The sequence below is a fragment of the Camelus bactrianus genome, chromosome 22 (genome assembly GCF_048773025.1).
Source record: "Camelus bactrianus isolate YW-2024 breed Bactrian camel chromosome 22, ASM4877302v1, whole genome shotgun sequence".
In the NCBI taxonomy this organism is placed as follows: domain Eukaryota; kingdom Metazoa; phylum Chordata; class Mammalia; order Artiodactyla; family Camelidae; genus Camelus; species Camelus bactrianus.
In genome coordinates this window covers 18,770,556-18,787,427 of record NC_133560.1, presented here as the reverse complement: position 1 = coordinate 18,787,427, position 16,872 = coordinate 18,770,556, and the positions used below count along the sequence as shown (strand labels likewise).

At 36.5% G+C, this 16,872-nt stretch overlaps 1 protein-coding gene across 1 annotated transcript in view; it reads left to right on the top strand.

Annotated features, from left to right (window-relative positions):
• The first annotated feature begins 250 nt into the window (after positions 1-250).
• GABRA1 (gamma-aminobutyric acid type A receptor subunit alpha1) overlaps positions 251-16,872 on the top strand; it is a 56,620-nt gene continuing 39,998 nt past the window's right edge. The window contains exons 1-3 of the mRNA XM_010972226.3: positions 251-593; positions 2,972-3,060; positions 6,436-6,548. Coding sequence (XP_010970528.2) covers positions 2,987-3,060; positions 6,436-6,548 — 187 coding nt within the window. The 5' untranslated portion in view covers positions 251-593; positions 2,972-2,986. The remainder of the gene's footprint in view (positions 594-2,971; positions 3,061-6,435; positions 6,549-16,872) is intronic.

Sequence of the window (16,872 nt, the reverse complement as noted above, 5' to 3'; positions counted from 1 at the left end):
GGGTTCGTAAATTGAAAGTGTGGGAAAGCTTCTGAGGATAGTCCCTGTGTCTCTAACCCTTTCTACCCTTCCCTCCCCCATTTCTATTCACCCCCCCCCCCCAAAAAAAAGGCAAGCTTGCAGCAGATTGTAGAAGGATTTGAGTCTGCAGCTAGACGGAAGGGGATTAGGGCCAGAGCGGTGCAAGTTAAATTGTGCAGCATATAAAAAATGGGCGGATTGGTCTCCAGCTCCAGAGGCTGGTACCACCTTCCTTTCTAAAATAAAATCTCTCTGGCATGAAGTCACCGCCTATTTCACATCCGGTTTGCCCTGGGACGTATTACTACTGTCTTGGTAAAGAGAAATCTTTTGTTGTATAGCTGCAGATTGGATATTGGGAAGCAAATTTGGGTGTGAAATCTTCAGCAGAGGAGCACGCAGGGTCCATGATGGCTCAGACCGAGTGAGCGCCAGGCGGAGCGAGGACGCCCCTCGGCTGCCGGCCGGCGCGCCCGGACGCGCGGACTCGCGCTGGCTTCGAGCTCTCCGCGAGCTTCCCTCGCAGACTTTTCCCGGGTCTTGAGCGATCCTGCGCCCAGAAGGGGCCCGAGGTAAGTGCGGCTTCGGACCGCAACATACACAGCTTTGAACGTGCCTTTCCCTAGCTGGAGAGGCAGGAATGCTACAGGAAAAAAGAGAAAGAGGGGACAGGACCAGAGCCTGATCCGGTAGCAGGTAGGAGCAACGAACGTTTTTCATTCAGGGTGAAAACCGCAGCGATCTAGGATTATTATTATTATTATTATTATTATTATTATTATTATTATTATTATTATTATTATTATTATTATTATTATTATTAATCATTATTATTATTTTCTCTTTCCTCTTCTCTTTCCCCCTTTCTCAGGCAGATCTGAATGTATTCCGCGGGCTGGGTGGTGACATGTTGTTTTGGTCTTTTTCTTTTTTGCAAGAGAGAGCTGGATGAGGTGGGGAGGGGCGCTGAGGGGCATCGCCTAAAGTTAAGACGCTGGGATAGAAAACCTGTCTCAAGGCTCCATCCCAGGGAAGGCACTTCCTCCTTCTGGCTGCAAAAATGCCTCTTTTCTCCTTTCCAGTGGACGCAGCTGAAATGCCTTCTGGCGAAGGGGGTCTCTCGCATTCTGAACGCGAAAAACTCAAGTTAGCATTCGATGTGGGTGGCATGGGACATGGGTGTTTGGAGTGTGTGTTTGGTGGGGGGGGGGTTGAAGGTGGAAAGGGGTAAGGAGGCAGCTTAGCGTTTCTTTTAAACTATTATGTTTGTATTTGCAAGAAACTTTCTTACTCAACAACTCAAGTGCCATGATGGGTTTGTTTTCCTCTTTTTAAAATGTCAGAGGAGGACAAAAAGCTTGCTTTGGGGTTTGGTTTTGTTTCATTTATCCCTTCAGGGATTACCCTTTTTAAAAATAAAGACTGACAAATGTTCATAAGGTATGAGAAGTTGTCTTCCTTCATAAAAGATGTTGAAGATTGTAACAGGGTGAATGATCATTATGCAATTTAGAAATTTAGAAGCAATATTTCAACATAAGGATATTTATCCAATATTTCTTGTCGTATTCAACTCATCTGTGTCAAAAGCAGTCACTAAATTAAGGAAAAACTATGAAGCTCACAGTTTTTATCTCTAGATCTAGACCATTTCACTCTAAATATATTATGTTTCATTGCTTACATACCTGTTTGGAATGGTTTTTTTTTTTACTGATGTAAATGATCCTGGAGAGTGTGGAAAGCATCTGTGTAGATGTATTTAAAGGCATATCAAACAATGGAGTGCTTAATGAAAAATATGCTTTAAAAGACTTGCAATCCATTTATCACTGACCGGTCTAAGGAGTGCAGATTCAAGGAAGTGCTAACACATGTTACCCTGAACATTTCTCATATTATGACTGGAATCAATTATAGCACATTAAAAGAAGGTGTTACCATAGCTGCTCCCTAACCAGGGAGTGCACTGATTTTTAAAAACTGACTCCACACACAGATTATAATTTTAAACTCTCTCTAAGCTTGCCATACTTCTCCAATTCCTCCGGCATCCCACTACCAAGTCTAAATTCAACAATCAGACGGTGACTGATTGCACTTCACCTAAGAGGGAAAAGAGATTCCCTTATTCATGCAAAGCAAAGCCCTCCAGCTTCCATCTGGTTGAGATGAAACATTTTCTAGCAGCAACCTGGCAGAATTTGAGAGGACATAAAAGATATGTGTGGGAATGTTTGTGTGCATTTATGTGAGTGTGGTTTGTGTGTGAGATCAGCACATGGCTTGACTATAAAGCGTGTCCTTTAGCTTCACAGAAGCATTAGTGAGCATATTTAACAAGGCAATCACAGGCAGAGAATGCAAGCACGACTTCGGCATTCAACAGTGTGTTTCCTATTTTTTTTAAAGATAAATGGCAGTTGCTTCTGAAATCAAGGTGCATCTGGAATTCAAAGATGAATTCAGTCATCAAAGCATATTAACGTACCCCGTCACGGTCCCCAAGCATGCTCTGTTGTAGACACCAGCTTCAAATTTTCAATGCACAGTTTAGTTGTGGGAGCTCAAATCAGGAAGGTCTACATTTTCAGATGACAAGCAACAAGAAGAGAGCAATTCAAACTATACTGGAAATATAAAACCTAGAGAAAAAAAAAAAAACCAACTCACAGTTTTGAGGTTGAGCAATATTGTCACCTGAGAGCATTTCAACTTGTGTTCTTTTACAGGAGAAATTAAGACACTGATATATTTCTGAATGGAGAAATGGAAGGGAAAGTGGAGAATGGATGGTCCAGGTTTCCATTGCTTCCAATGAGGTGTCATATTCCAGTGAGGTCATAGCCTGACTTCAAAGCATTCATCTGCACGGCCTCAGTCAGCCCTAGTGGTTATAACCTGATGTTTCTCACAAGAGACATTGATCTCTACTTGTTCCACTTTTCAGCTGCACGAGCCCGCGATGAGGACAAGCCTGGGTCTCTCTGACTACCTCTGGGCCTGGACCCTCCTCCTGACCACACTGACTGGAAGAAGGTGAGGACCCTTTATTTTAAAGCTGCATGAGAATTTCTGTAACTTTTCATTTACTCTTTCAGGGGGAAGAAAATTGTCCTTGGACGAATTCATGACTAAGGGAATTCAAAAAACTTAACTGCCAGAAAATTCCAGCTAAGAATAAAAAAGAGCAGGATGAAAAAATAATCATCTTATTTGCGTGTTGGTTAGAATACACTTAACATGCTTTTGTTAGAGAATGTACTAATTCAACATTTAATTCTTAAATTGAACTTTTTCACTGTTCAGTTGTTAACGGAACAAAACACGCGGTCTCCTGATTCATAGAAAAAGTGACCCCAATTCATGTCTGCGTACGATGTGAGGTGATTTTTCAGTAAGACAATTTCTAGCCAGTTGGTAAAGACCATAGAGTAACTTGTGACTCTGTGGAAGTGGGAAGTTTAAAGTAATATCTGTAATTTGAAAGTTAAAAGTTTCTATAAATGCATGTGCAGTATGTTTTGAAACTGTTATTTATATAAACAATAAAAGTAGAATCTACAAGACCCGTATTTAAGTGCATTAGATAAACCTGAACTTCTCTATTAAAGTGTAAGTCCTGTGGAGATGAATTATGAGAAAAATTTAATAATATGATTAATCATATTCAAAATATTTGCTAACGATCCAGTCAAGCATATAAACATCTAATAGTAGAAACCATATAAATGACCAAATAGTTCAGATACCTCTTTATCAACTTCTATATTTTTGTGTAGTCTCTCCTGTGGGCCAAAAGTGTGCCTTAGACATATTATAAAAAGCTTCTAAGAGTCTTCATAATGCAATGAAAAGTGAACCCTTATGAATTAAGGTAGAGAGGTGGAATAATGTGGAAAGATAAGGATTTAGGAGGATTTTTTAAATTGAGACGTTGTCTGTTTTCATTTTTTGCTATTGTATATGGCAAATCAAGACTGCCAGATGAGCGGGAAATGCATTATTGCCAGATACTCTTAATCTGAGGAGTTAAATGTTCTTCACTGCTTTGAAAAAATTACATGAAGTGTTACTATCGTAATGACCTGTAGATGGAGTCAGTGCACAGTGTTTTATTACATAGTGGCTCCTCTGGAGTCAAAATCAGGTACTGTAACCGACATTCCTCTACAAATTATACATTCACTTTAGGAAACATTACATTGGCACAAGTGTTTAATAGCAAATAAATAATCTTGATCTTTATCCTAGGGTTATTCTCTGACAATTACAATTGGCCATGGTAAATTAAAACTAAAGAAGACGCATAACCTGATTAGAAAATCACATAACAGAAAGATTACCATTCCAATTGGCATAGCAGAACTGGTTTTCTGGGGGGGAGAGAAAAGTCTCCTAGAATTTTGAATTCCAATGCAAATAATTGGTGAAAACAACATTTTTTTTTTAAAAGGAGGGAGAATTTCCTGCATTTGACATAAGCTGTAAAAACAAAGGGGATGCAGGTAAAGGTAACAGACCACCCCATATTCTAGGAATCATATTAACCATCTAATTGTCTTCTGTCATGTCACCCCATCTCATCTTTTTCCCTCTTCCTATTTTATTGCTTTCTTTAGAGTACTTGGTCAGGCCCTCTTCACAGCCCCAGGTGTGCTAGCATTTCTTTTCCACCTTCATCAAGATGACCTTCCAGTATCCTTGAAAGATGCAGACATGGCAGTTGATTTTGCGACAATGAGCTTTTATAAATAATTGCATTCAGAAAACTATTTTTGCTTTACTGCTGTCATGTAATGAGATGCCCTGGAAGACACAGAGCTCGTTGAAAACTTGATTTCAAAAATTAGTTAAGATGTTTAATTTTGCCAAAGGAGAGTAAACCCTCAATCTGCATGGTATTAATGCTGAACTTGGGAGAATGTAAAATTGTTTCACAGAGAGACAGTTCGTGTATTTCATCTCATGAAGAGCTTTTTGTTAGAATACCTTATTAAATTAAAATTTTATCAGAAAAATGGCCACTGTATTTTGCCAATATAAAATTAATTACTTAAACAATAGTGTTTGTTTTTGAATTGATACTTTGATTGTATTTCTTGCTTTGGTCAAATAAATTAATCTTGATTTCAAATGTTACTATTCTTCTTAGATTGATCAGCAGTATAAATACACAAGAGAGAATCCAAAAGCATATTAAAGAGGAGGCAGGAAAGTGATATTTTTAGGCAGTTTCTTAGTTTATACTGTGTATTTGTTTTTTTTTCTTTTGCTCAAGGTCAGAGCTGTCATTGAAATATATCAGTAAGTGTGATCCATCAGAAGATAGAAAACTCTTCTCTGAAAGGATTTTGGAGGTGTCATCCTAACCATTACATAAAATATGACTTTAAAGAGCATAGGTAATAATGTGATTGATGTGAGAATTATATAATATTTGAACCATTGTGGTCACTATGTGGTTGGAAATCAAAGGCTAGTAATGGTGAGGGATTAAAAACTAGACCTTCACTTAGAAAGACTTAAATAGGGACAATTACACTGATATGAAAGAATGGAATAAAATTTTAGACTAAAAGTTTAATAAAATTGGATTCTAGTTCAAACTCTGCTGACAAATGGCTGTTTTCTTAAAACACTAACCCTGCATTTCAGTTTAATAAACCATAAATTAAGACTGTTGGATCATATCTTTTTCAAGGTAGCCTTTACTTCTAAGACCAGAAATGACAAAAATTCAATTAATTAGAGGTTTGAATAGACAATTATTGGTTCAGAAACCTTAAAAGGAATGGAAATTACACACTGATGTGAACACATAATTATCCTAAGGAATCAGTTTTATCTATTTTTCTCACCTAAATATCTTAAGAGAACACCCAAAACACAAAACATAGATATATATGAAGCGAATAAAAGAAGGGATGTTGGTAGGAGAAATCTTAGGATTACACTACATGATGAATTAAAACAAAGCTATTAATTATTTTGGTACCTTAGAAATACATTTTTTTTTTTAATTTGGGAAGAAGTTTCCCAGGTTTATTTATTTTTTTACTAGTGTGCGTTGATGTTCTTGCTTGCCCAGAGAAGACCTGCATTACAACACTGTGTGAACACTGAGAATTATAAATGTAAAGAGACAACTCATCTCCTGTAATTTTCCTTCCATAGTTAGAAATATTAGAATTAAAAGCATGTCATCTATGAGAGCAAATAGGAAAAAAATGGTTAAGAATTAAAATATGACCTTTTTTTAACTTTGCCAGAAGAAATTTTCAAATGAAGACTCAATAGAAAGGAAATAGGAAAATCTGAGGATGGCTGTATCTGGAAAAGGGTTTTAGGAGAAATGTATAATTTAGATATTGCTTTATTAATGTTTCTCTCTTTTTTTTTTTTTTTTTCCAGCTATGGACAACCATCATTACAAGATGAACTTAAAGACAACACCACTGTCTTCACCAGGATTTTGGACCGACTCTTAGATGGTTACGACAACCGCCTGAGACCGGGCTTAGGAGGTGGGTAGCATTATTATGTTTTTATTTAAGGGAACACCATCCCTACTGTTGAAGCACTGCTTCCCTCTACATGGTAAAGTAATAGGAATGGCAGCATGCAGTGTAATGACTCATCCTATTTTTTAAAAGACTGCTCAATGTTAATTCAATTTACCATGGTAGTTCCATGCACACACCCATATGTAGTAAAAGGCGGATTTCAAACTTCTCATACTGACATGAAAGAAATGTTACATTTACTTGACAGTCATAATCTTTCCCCATGTAATGATTTGATTTTACAAGGGGAAAAGGAGGGTAATGTTCTCCCTTCCGGCCCAAAGACTGCATCTCCACTTCGTTCAGCTTTGCTATGTCTGCACTGAATTCAAGTGGAATATCTGAATCTACTGCTCTACACATTTATTTTGGAATAGTACATATCAATCCACTATTTTGTGTTAGATTACTCTGGGGTTACCTCTGGGATAAAAGGTGAATGCGATAGATGATAGTAGTTTTGTCTGTTTGCCCACTTAAGTCCTAATTTTCTATAGTATGTATTTTTCTTTATATAGCAATGAATTGGTTTGGCTAATGAATTTCTACTCAGGAAGAACATAGCACTTAATATGATATTTATAACAATAAAAGGAAATAATGTAAGGCATTATACACTTATTTAAATAACCCTTGAATAAGATAATCAACCTATCTTATTTAGTTAAACAAAGACTAATGAAGCCCAAACAAAGTATTGATCTCAGAGGAAAGCAAGTGAAACAAGGAAGGAAATTATTGCTCAAAGTCACATAGGAAACCAAGGTTGGAATCTGTGACTCCCAACTGTAACTTATGCTGCATTGGTTGAAACCATTTAATAGCAATGTCAAAATTACGAGTCAACGGCAATTCTGAGAAATGCATCTCTTCTTCATCTAGACAGCAAAGATCTGCAAAGAATGAGAAGTTTAAGGATCCAGTGTTTGATCTTAAATCTGAATGGTAGCATGGATTAAGAGTCTTTTTTTTTTTTTTTTAAATATTTCGGGTAGTGTAATCACACAGATAGGGATCAAGGGTCTGTTTTGAGGCTGCCAACTGCCATCAGTGTCTCAGAGGTTCAAGGGAAACTCCTTCGTCAAAGACACAACTCAGAGATGTCAAAGGTCTTACCAGGTGTCCTTTCTTATCAATCTCAAACATTCATTCTAGGACACGCTATACAAATTCCTTCAGGTTTCTATTCTACCTAGTTTCCCTTTACTAAGTTCTTTGAAAAAAATCTTAAGGAACAAAACGCACTGGTCGCAAATGGAGTGCGTGTGTGTGTGTGTGTGTGTGAGAGAGAGAGAGAGAGAGAGAGAGAGAGAGAGATGTATTCATATAAGGTCTGTGCACATTTAGACATCTGAAGTGATTTCAGGAAAATCGTCCTTGGCTCAGAACATTTGAAATAAATGACAAAGACTGCAGGTAGGGGAGGATTGTACGAGAAGAAGAAAGTCAGGAGAGTGATAATAACTTTCAAAAAGCTAAGCTTTAAAAATAATAATAAATAAAAAGCAAGACTTTTTAAAGTACTGACGGCATGCATCTGATTTCTTTACTCTTCTTCCTGCTCCATGATATCAATCCTTAGAGGGTCAGCAGAATTTTGTAACACATCTAGGAAACCTTGTCTTCATTCTAGTTTAGGAAGTCCCATTTAACACTTTAATATGTGAATATGAGCATCCTCTCCAAGCTCTGTGCATAGTTTTTCAGTTTGATAAACAATTATACACACACACACACACCTTCTTTAATAATCAGTTGAGTGGATGTATTGTCATTTGGAGTGCAAGTAATAAGCCCGAGACTGCTCATTTACACTTAATTATATATAATGACTCGTTAATAAATGTGTATGTTAACTCTTTAATCAAATACAGTGTAAGCAGGAAGCATTTCACCTATTCTCACATGCACACCTAGGTCTTGGAGAGCCACAGACCCTGAAGATGTATAATGCAGACTAAGAATGGGTTGAAAAGCTAATTTTCAAGACTGGAGAGGATGGTAGATTTATTAACAGAAACAACTACATTATTTCAGGCTGCAATTTTGGTGGAATCTATTATCTACTTAATCTCCTCAAAATAACAAAAACAGACATGTATTTAAAGAACAGAAATAGTAGTTGTCTAAAGACAGACAAGATATATTCTTTTTAATGGAAATGGATATAATATGCTACAGTAATAGAGAAGTCAAGGGCTCGGGAAAATTAAAGAGAATGAATGTGCTTTAATCTTTGCTAAAGATGATTTTTCTGATATTTATGGTTCTGGGCAACAGTAATTTTGAGGTTATGATAGACATTAAAACAAATTAAAAAGTAGCTCAAATATTTTCCTCTATGTCTCTTTTATATATCATCCTGGAACACACTGCAATTAAGTCTGATGGACTTGAGATTTATGAAAAAGCTTTAATACGAGCTAACTTAATTTTTGATGTTTCTTGCAGTGCTTTTTCAGTATTAAGGGATATAACGACATGTGTTTATTACAAATATCTCCAGAGTCATTAACACGTTCAAGTTCATTTTGGGAATGCTTATCTCTCTTTAGAAACTTAATATATTAAACACGGTTTTAAAATGTTTTATAAAACAGAATCTGCTACAGAATTAGACAAAAATGTTAACATCATGATTTCTGGATGCTGTAAGTTGAAATTATCTAATACATAGGTGTGCATATATTATATATTTAATTATATATATTTATTAATATACATATATTTCTGCAGAATTATTTAATTTCATTTCTTTACCATAGATTGCTGGTAAGTGAAGTTCCAGTATGACATGCATTCTAATAGCTCTCCATCATAAAGCTGGATTTTTTTTTAAACATAATCCATTTGCTTTCAGATGTAAAAACTGCATAGAGGAAATACTTGAAAAATTATCATTAGCTTGTAAGGGGGTAAAAACTTCTTCTTAGTAGATTTGTGATTGCAGCTGGGATAATCTCTTGCAAGAGAAAGGAGCCCACTCTCTCCTTTATTATAATAAAAGTCTGGTTTTTATAAAAATAACATTGTGCAGAAGGCAGGGAAATTTTGTTCTGGATGTCCTCAGAAAATATAGAAATGTGATAAGCTGAGACTTGAAACTAATGTAAGAAGCTCTCATGTGTGCAAATTCATCATGATCTGTTTTTGAGAAACAGTTACTGTGTCCAAAGGTACAGCATTACTCTTGGGGGATACACACCCTGGATCTAATAACTAAGAGACAGAATATATAACATGGTTCATCCAGATGATAGAAATCCTTTTATAGATATTATAACACTATTCAAAAAGGCTACCTTTTCAAGTTCAAGAGCAATCCTGAGAAAGTGGAAAGAAGAGGGTAACATACAGAGAAATAGCCTGGAAGGGACTTCTTTTAATTGAGATGAAAGTTAAAAAGGACAGAATGAGTGGAATTCTAAGAATATACTCGACTCAGGGATATAAAGAGAAAAACATGTTGGCTAGTGCATATTTTAAGTACAAAGCTAATGAAGAAACCTTTAAATAGACTTGAGTTGAGATAGTAGCCAGAAAATACACAGCATCATTGTCAGCGAGTGCCGCATTCATTCTCATTTAATATCTCCTTTTTTTGAGGACGAGGTGTAGAGGGCTGGTTCTTTCTGGCAACCAGGGGCCGAAAATGTTTTTGAAAGGTTCTTGCTTAAAGCGTGGTCACTATAGAACAACAAAGTGGTTGAGGGAGAGGAGGACATAAAATCCAGGGGGAAAAAGGGCAAAATAAGAAAGAAAAGGTGAGAGAAGACAGGAGAACAAAAGAGGGCCTTGAAAACAAGGAGAAAGCATAAAGAAAAAAAGCGAGAAGGCGAAGGAGACCAACGTAGAGACAGTGGTAAAGGAAAGGGATGTGAGTTACGAGGATGGGGAGGCTCAGGTGTTCCCTGATTAATCAAGATTCCTGTTTTCATTTTAAATCAAGACCAAGCAGAACGCTTGCTGAGAAAATCCATTTCCTCAAGGTTTCTCCTTACTGACTGTGATTTTAACAAAGTAAAGAAGCCTGGATTTTCTCCAGCTTCCTCCAAAATTCAAAGAGGCTCTCCCTGAATGGCACCTATCTGGGTAAAGTTTCAGCCACCGTCATATTGGTTTCCCCTGCACTCTGCGAGGCGGGGAGCAGGGCGGTAAGAGCGATCCATAAACATAGATCCAAAACCTCATTCTGAACAAAGTTTTCAGGTTTTTAAGTAGAAGTGATGCCCTTCCAGCGACATCTCTCCCTTCCCTTCTGCCCCACCATATACACAGGCCACACCTCTCTTTCCTCTGAAAGAGTACACGTGTGTACCCATCACGTGACAAGCCCAGATGGATGAGAGGAGAAATGAATAAGCGGATAGGAATGTAGGTAGCGAATGGGCTTTATTTATTCCTGTTGTGCCCTTAACAGATATTTAGTTAAGATTTTCTTCTTTTTCCTGTAAGTGTCACAGAATTTGGGGGAGTTTTGTTTGTTTTAGCTTCTACTTCACTGAAGCTATCAGTTAGATGAATATTTGTAACTGGAATGCAGCCAGGATTTTTCTCTCAAGGTGTTTTAGCACTAAGATAATATTTAACAACCTATGCCTTAATTCTTAATTTTCCCAATTTTGGATTTGTTTAATGCCTGTATGAGACCTTTTAGACTTCCTTTAGCCCAACTGTTGCAAGAGATCTCAGCTTTAAGATAAGAGCATCTCCAACTACGCAAGGAGACTGGGTTGGATATGCGAGCTACTGGCACATTGGTACTGGCTCCTTGCGGAACTGGCTTGGCATCTTGAGGGGTTTTTTTGGTTTTTTTTTAATGTCAAAATAAATAAAGGTGGAATAATAGGTGTGTTCTGGGAAAGAAACAGATTAACTTTTGTGAAATGTTGTGCAACTTGATAAACTTTAGGAGACTAGACTTTGTTCTACCTCAAGACTATATCTGATATTCATGTGATCTTTTATTATTATGTTCTTACATCCTGTGTGATGTTGAGATCAGAGGCAATCATTTTATTCATGTTCAGCTAACTTAAAACACACATTTTCATGTTCTTATTAAAAAGCCAGAATTTCCAAACTTTAGAGGACAAGTTAACTTTCAATAAAATGAAAAGACTCTAAATTACTGACAAAACCCAAAAACAATTTAAAAGCTTAGACTTATCCAATATTTGTTATTGTTATTGTGATTGTTGCTTTATTTCACTTACCAGATAATGGCTTTTCATATTAGTTTATGAAATTCTACTCTGGAATTCTTCTTTTCGAATTTGCTACAGTTTTATCCAGTGTTTTTAATACAAGGTATGGAACAGATGTTCAGACTTTGGCATAATGCAATCTATTTCCGCTGAAATACTTAGACATTCCATAATTCAGCTGAATTTTAGAGAAAAAGCGGTTACCAAAACCCCAAGAGGAACTGTTAAAATCAACAGAGAACACCTTTTAACCTTTGCTGGCTGAGAAATCCAGTCAGCTCAGGAAGCCAGCTTGTCTAATGAATCCAGCCGAGATGCCCAGAGGAATGTTCTAGCATGTTTAGAAACTTTCTGCCCCCATCTTTTCCTGTTGTGTATAAATCATCTCCCTGATCAGTGCCAGGGATTTCCTAAGATAAAATGTATCCACTGAGACCATGCTCAAGTTATAAAGGTCAAATTATTAGTAAATGTTGCAGTTTTGTGTATGTGTGTGTGTGTGTGTGTGTGTGTAGTTACTTTTGACCTTTTTGTTTAATTTCCATTTCCTATCTTGATTCTAGAACCAATGTGGAATATTAAAAAAATATATATTTTTCTGCAGATGATTTTTTTTGCAGCTTTAATCTAAATTCTTTATTTGAAAAAAAAATACTGGAAAGTGTTGTAGTGTTTCTGAGATAAGAATCTCATTGTTAATAGTCATGGACTCTGCTGTTTTGAAAAACTTGAAGTCCTGAGAGGATGCCATATCCTTCCAAGATTATTGAATTATTCTTCTTAAATAACTAAAATGCCATAATGGGAATAGAAAGATGATGCCTCAAGTGATTGCAGGTTATACAGTTTTTAAAAAAAATTTCTTTGGGGGGCGGGTAATTAGGTTTGTTGGTTTGTTTGTTTGTTTAGGATAGAGGTACTGGGGATTGAACCCAGGACCTCATACATGCTACATGCACTCTACCACTGAGCTATACCCTCCCCGAGGTTATACAGGTTTGATAAACATATACATAAGCCAAAAGAAACCCATTCCTCCAACACAACAATCGCATTCTTCTCTAAAATCCCTCTCCCAATAGAAAGTACCATAATATAAGGAGGGGAGGAGGGAAATTCTCAGTGGAGATGAGACAAATGTCTGCTGTCATAAACTTTTACCTTTTTTCCTAGGAGATGCTTGCATCATTTGAGTTCTTGGTATCTGAAAGCACAAAAGGGTCAGGTTAGACACCTTGAAATGTGAGTTTCTACCCCATATGGAGATTTAGTGGCTGAACATAGCCAAAACTAAGTTGCTCTACATTATTGAGTAGGAGACAAGTGCCAATTATTCTAAAAAAAAATTAAGGGAATAGAAATGAAGGGCAAGGAGCAAAAATGTTACTCCCGGCAGACTGGCAGGAAGCTGAAACATTGTCCAATCCAGGAGTATAATTGATGGTTATGTAGGGAGCCCGGGATGTTTTCAATTTCCAAACAAGGCCATTTCAAAGGGGAGTTTTAAGAAATACTTTCTTACGATGACTAATGTTAGCCCATGTAGTCCCCCTATAGCAACTGCCTCTGTGAATTAATAGAAGCAAAGTAGCTTAGAGGAGGCAATAAACCTCCTTCCTAAGTTATGAGTCCACGGAATTGAGCCTAGTGAATATTACCCTGAGTTCCTCAGTAAGACAGCATTTCCAGTGAAAATATGGCCAACGCCATATTAAATAAGTTGTGCTTTTAGGCATTCCTAATAAAATATTACCTGCAATTCTTTACTATTGATTTCTTCTTCCTTTGTTTTTTTTAATTACAGTCACTCTTACAACCCACTCTTCACAGAGCAACAGCTATCTTCTTAAACCACAAGTAGCATTATTTTACTTCATTACCCAGGCTTCTTACTGCAGTAGAATAAAGGTCAACCGCTTCTCTAAGAAAAGATGCTTGTTAGGTGTGGCCCCTTTGGCTTCTGGAGTGTCATCTTGTACCATGATGATGGGCATCACAAGGCTCCAGATATACTGGACTTTTTGTTTCTTAAACATAACACATTTATTCTCAACTCAGATCTTTCATTATTCTTCCCTCTCCTTGAGATGTCTTTCCCTGGGTCACCAAATTTTTTTCCTCTTTCAGGTCGCAGTTCAAATGTCATCTCTTCAAAAGACACTCTTTCAGAACATTTATAATGATCTGATATTAATTAGTATGATTTGTGCATATGTGTTTGTACCTATTTTTATTTACCTACCTATCTATCTATCCTATTTACCTAAAACTATGGGGTACGCTATAGAAGAACAGTAATGATTGCACTTTTGTTCACCCATGTTTTGTTCACCTGTTACAATTACCTAGATCAGTGCCTGGCTGACACATAGAAAATGCTCAGTAAACATTCATTGACTGAATTAACGTACCCAGCAAATATATCTCAAAGTGTTTTTGGTGTCACAGTCTTATGTGACCCTCACTCCAGTGCAATGGAGTTGACTGTGAAGGTATCATTTCTTCACCGAAAAAGTGGCAAAACAGACTTTTAGATTAAAAGATGATCCCTGAAATCATGCAACCTGTTCTCCAAGAAAATCAGAGTTAAAACCCAAGTGTTTTGACTCTTAATCCAATGTGCTTACTACTTACTATACTACACCGCTTTTCTCATTTTCTGCCTCGAGCACTAATCATCTTTTTGAATTATCACTTGGAAACATCTGTTACTTCAATACTTATCAGCAGGGTATCAACATGGTAGGAAATCCCCAGTAAAAAACAGATCTATTGCTGCCTAGCTGTTAGATCTGTTAGGAGTACATAATATAGTATGTATGTATATATGTACACATATGTGTGTGTGCTTGTGTGTACATATATGTGTGTGCTCATCTATGCTGTATAAACAGCATATATGTTAATACCTATCTTTGAAGAGTGTGCTTGTTTAAAGACTGATTTTAATTTATCATCAAAAACTTCAGTTACATTGATGTACTATCTTAAGATATTCCTAAACACTGTAATAATAAATATCATCATAACAATACCATTTTATATCTCTATTCCATGTTGAGCCCTTGAAAATTTGAACATGTGTATACAGTTATACTAATTTCAAAGAATCTGCTGATTCTTTTTTTATATTGGACAGAGAAGGATTATTGTGACAAAAATATTTGATTGAAAAAAATTTGCTTAGTCTGCCCTATGAACATTTCTTCCAACTGAGTTATTTTAATTGATTTCCATTTGCAGACAATTTTCTCATTATATAAGAGGTCCATTCATGTTTAACCGTGGCTAGGTGTGTCATCTTCCTAGCTGAATGTCATTAGAAGTTCCTGACTCATCTGGTTTGCTCTTAAAATAGAATATTTTTGAAGGATAAAAATACCTTGACTTTTCCTCATGTGATCCATAGAAAGGCCTTGAGTGCTTTCTAGGTATTTCTAATAACACTTTAGAGCCTAATGCTAAGTCAGGAAAATCTAGTATTAGAACATAGCATTTAAATCCCAATGATTTAATGTTCCTTAAATTATAAATGATATATATATATCTTCCCCTCCAATGGGGATTTCGTATTGGAGGTGAGGGGGAAGATATGACAAAGTTTCCCAGAATAGCATAGTCATTTACCAACAATCTAAAAACAGCAGAGGGAAATAAGACCCTATATTTGGCAAGTGGATAGCTCGCTTCTTGAGAGCATTTTATTATGCTAGACAAAACAGATTGGTGGCCCCTAAAACAACTGGAAGCCGATGTCTGTTAAGCCAGCTCTCTTGGGGAGGTGCCATGAAGTGCAATAATTATGCCCTCCCCACACTTAGGAAATAGATCATAGTGATAAAGGAGTCCAAGAGAACCGCCCCACGTCACCAAGCACTTGCAAGCACGCAGACAGGGATTCGTATGGATTCCTCAAAGGAGCATGTGCTTAATGATAGGTCCCTGCCGTACAAGCACCAATGAAAAAAAAAAGGACATCATTTTAATTCCATAAATGTCATTCAGTCCATAAGATATTCATCGTAAATCTTACAGTTTGTTATCTAGAAAGAACCAAAATTCAACCCTGGAAACAAAATGAGATTGAGTCATATAATTGGGAAAAAAAATAACAGGAGGGTCTGACTATTTTAAGAATTATGCAGAAAGAAAATATGGGTATTAATTCCCCTTGATCACACAATTGAAGGAGCTTTTAATAGCACAAAATTAATCTGTAAATAATAAGAAATACAATGATTTTTCAACAAGGGGCATACTTGATACACAAGGAATTTCGGATGAAAATATGCCCAATTCTTTATTAACTGCTCTTTTTATATTTTTTCATGAAAGTAAGGGGCTATGTTATTATTTCAAAGAAAAGCCAACTGATGACTTCTTTTCTTAATCTAGAAAGGGAAACCTTGAAAGAGAAAATGAGCTCAATGAATGAGATAAATTCTAGTTTGTGTGAGTAGCTGGAGTATTTTATTGTGAATATTTTCTGTTTATTGTTGTTTTTAATTGAAAGTCAATCCTGACATTCTAATAAAGTATGAACTTTATGGAGTCTTAAGATGGAGTCTTAAGAAATGACAGATATTTAAACAAAGGAAAGAATCAGTCTAGTAAAAAAAATATGGAAAATGTGTAACAGAGGGAGATGTTTATTTTGGGGAAATGACTGCTGGAAAGAGGGTAAAGGGGGGACCAGTATGAGAGGCAAGCAGTTAATACAGCTGAGACTTACTGCTGACAGCTGTTCTTCCTAAGGGACACAGTTGCTTCAGAACATGAAAGCTGAGGTTGGAAATGATTTCTAAAAACACACCTCTATTTTGTCTCAAATCATGTACTGTATTTTAGAACAGTAAACCCTACATAATTATTACGTCGGGGGGCTCATTTAAGCATTTGGAGCCAATGAAATTGTTGAGGGGGAAAAAAAAGCCTAAAAATATTGGATTGATTATTGAGGGGATTGTGGCCACCTCAACATGTGTCATTCAAGGTGCGCATTATGTGTGCAACATGACTTCCTTGAGACAGATTTATACTCAAAGTATTAACTGTTTACAAGTGAATTACTAAGGGAT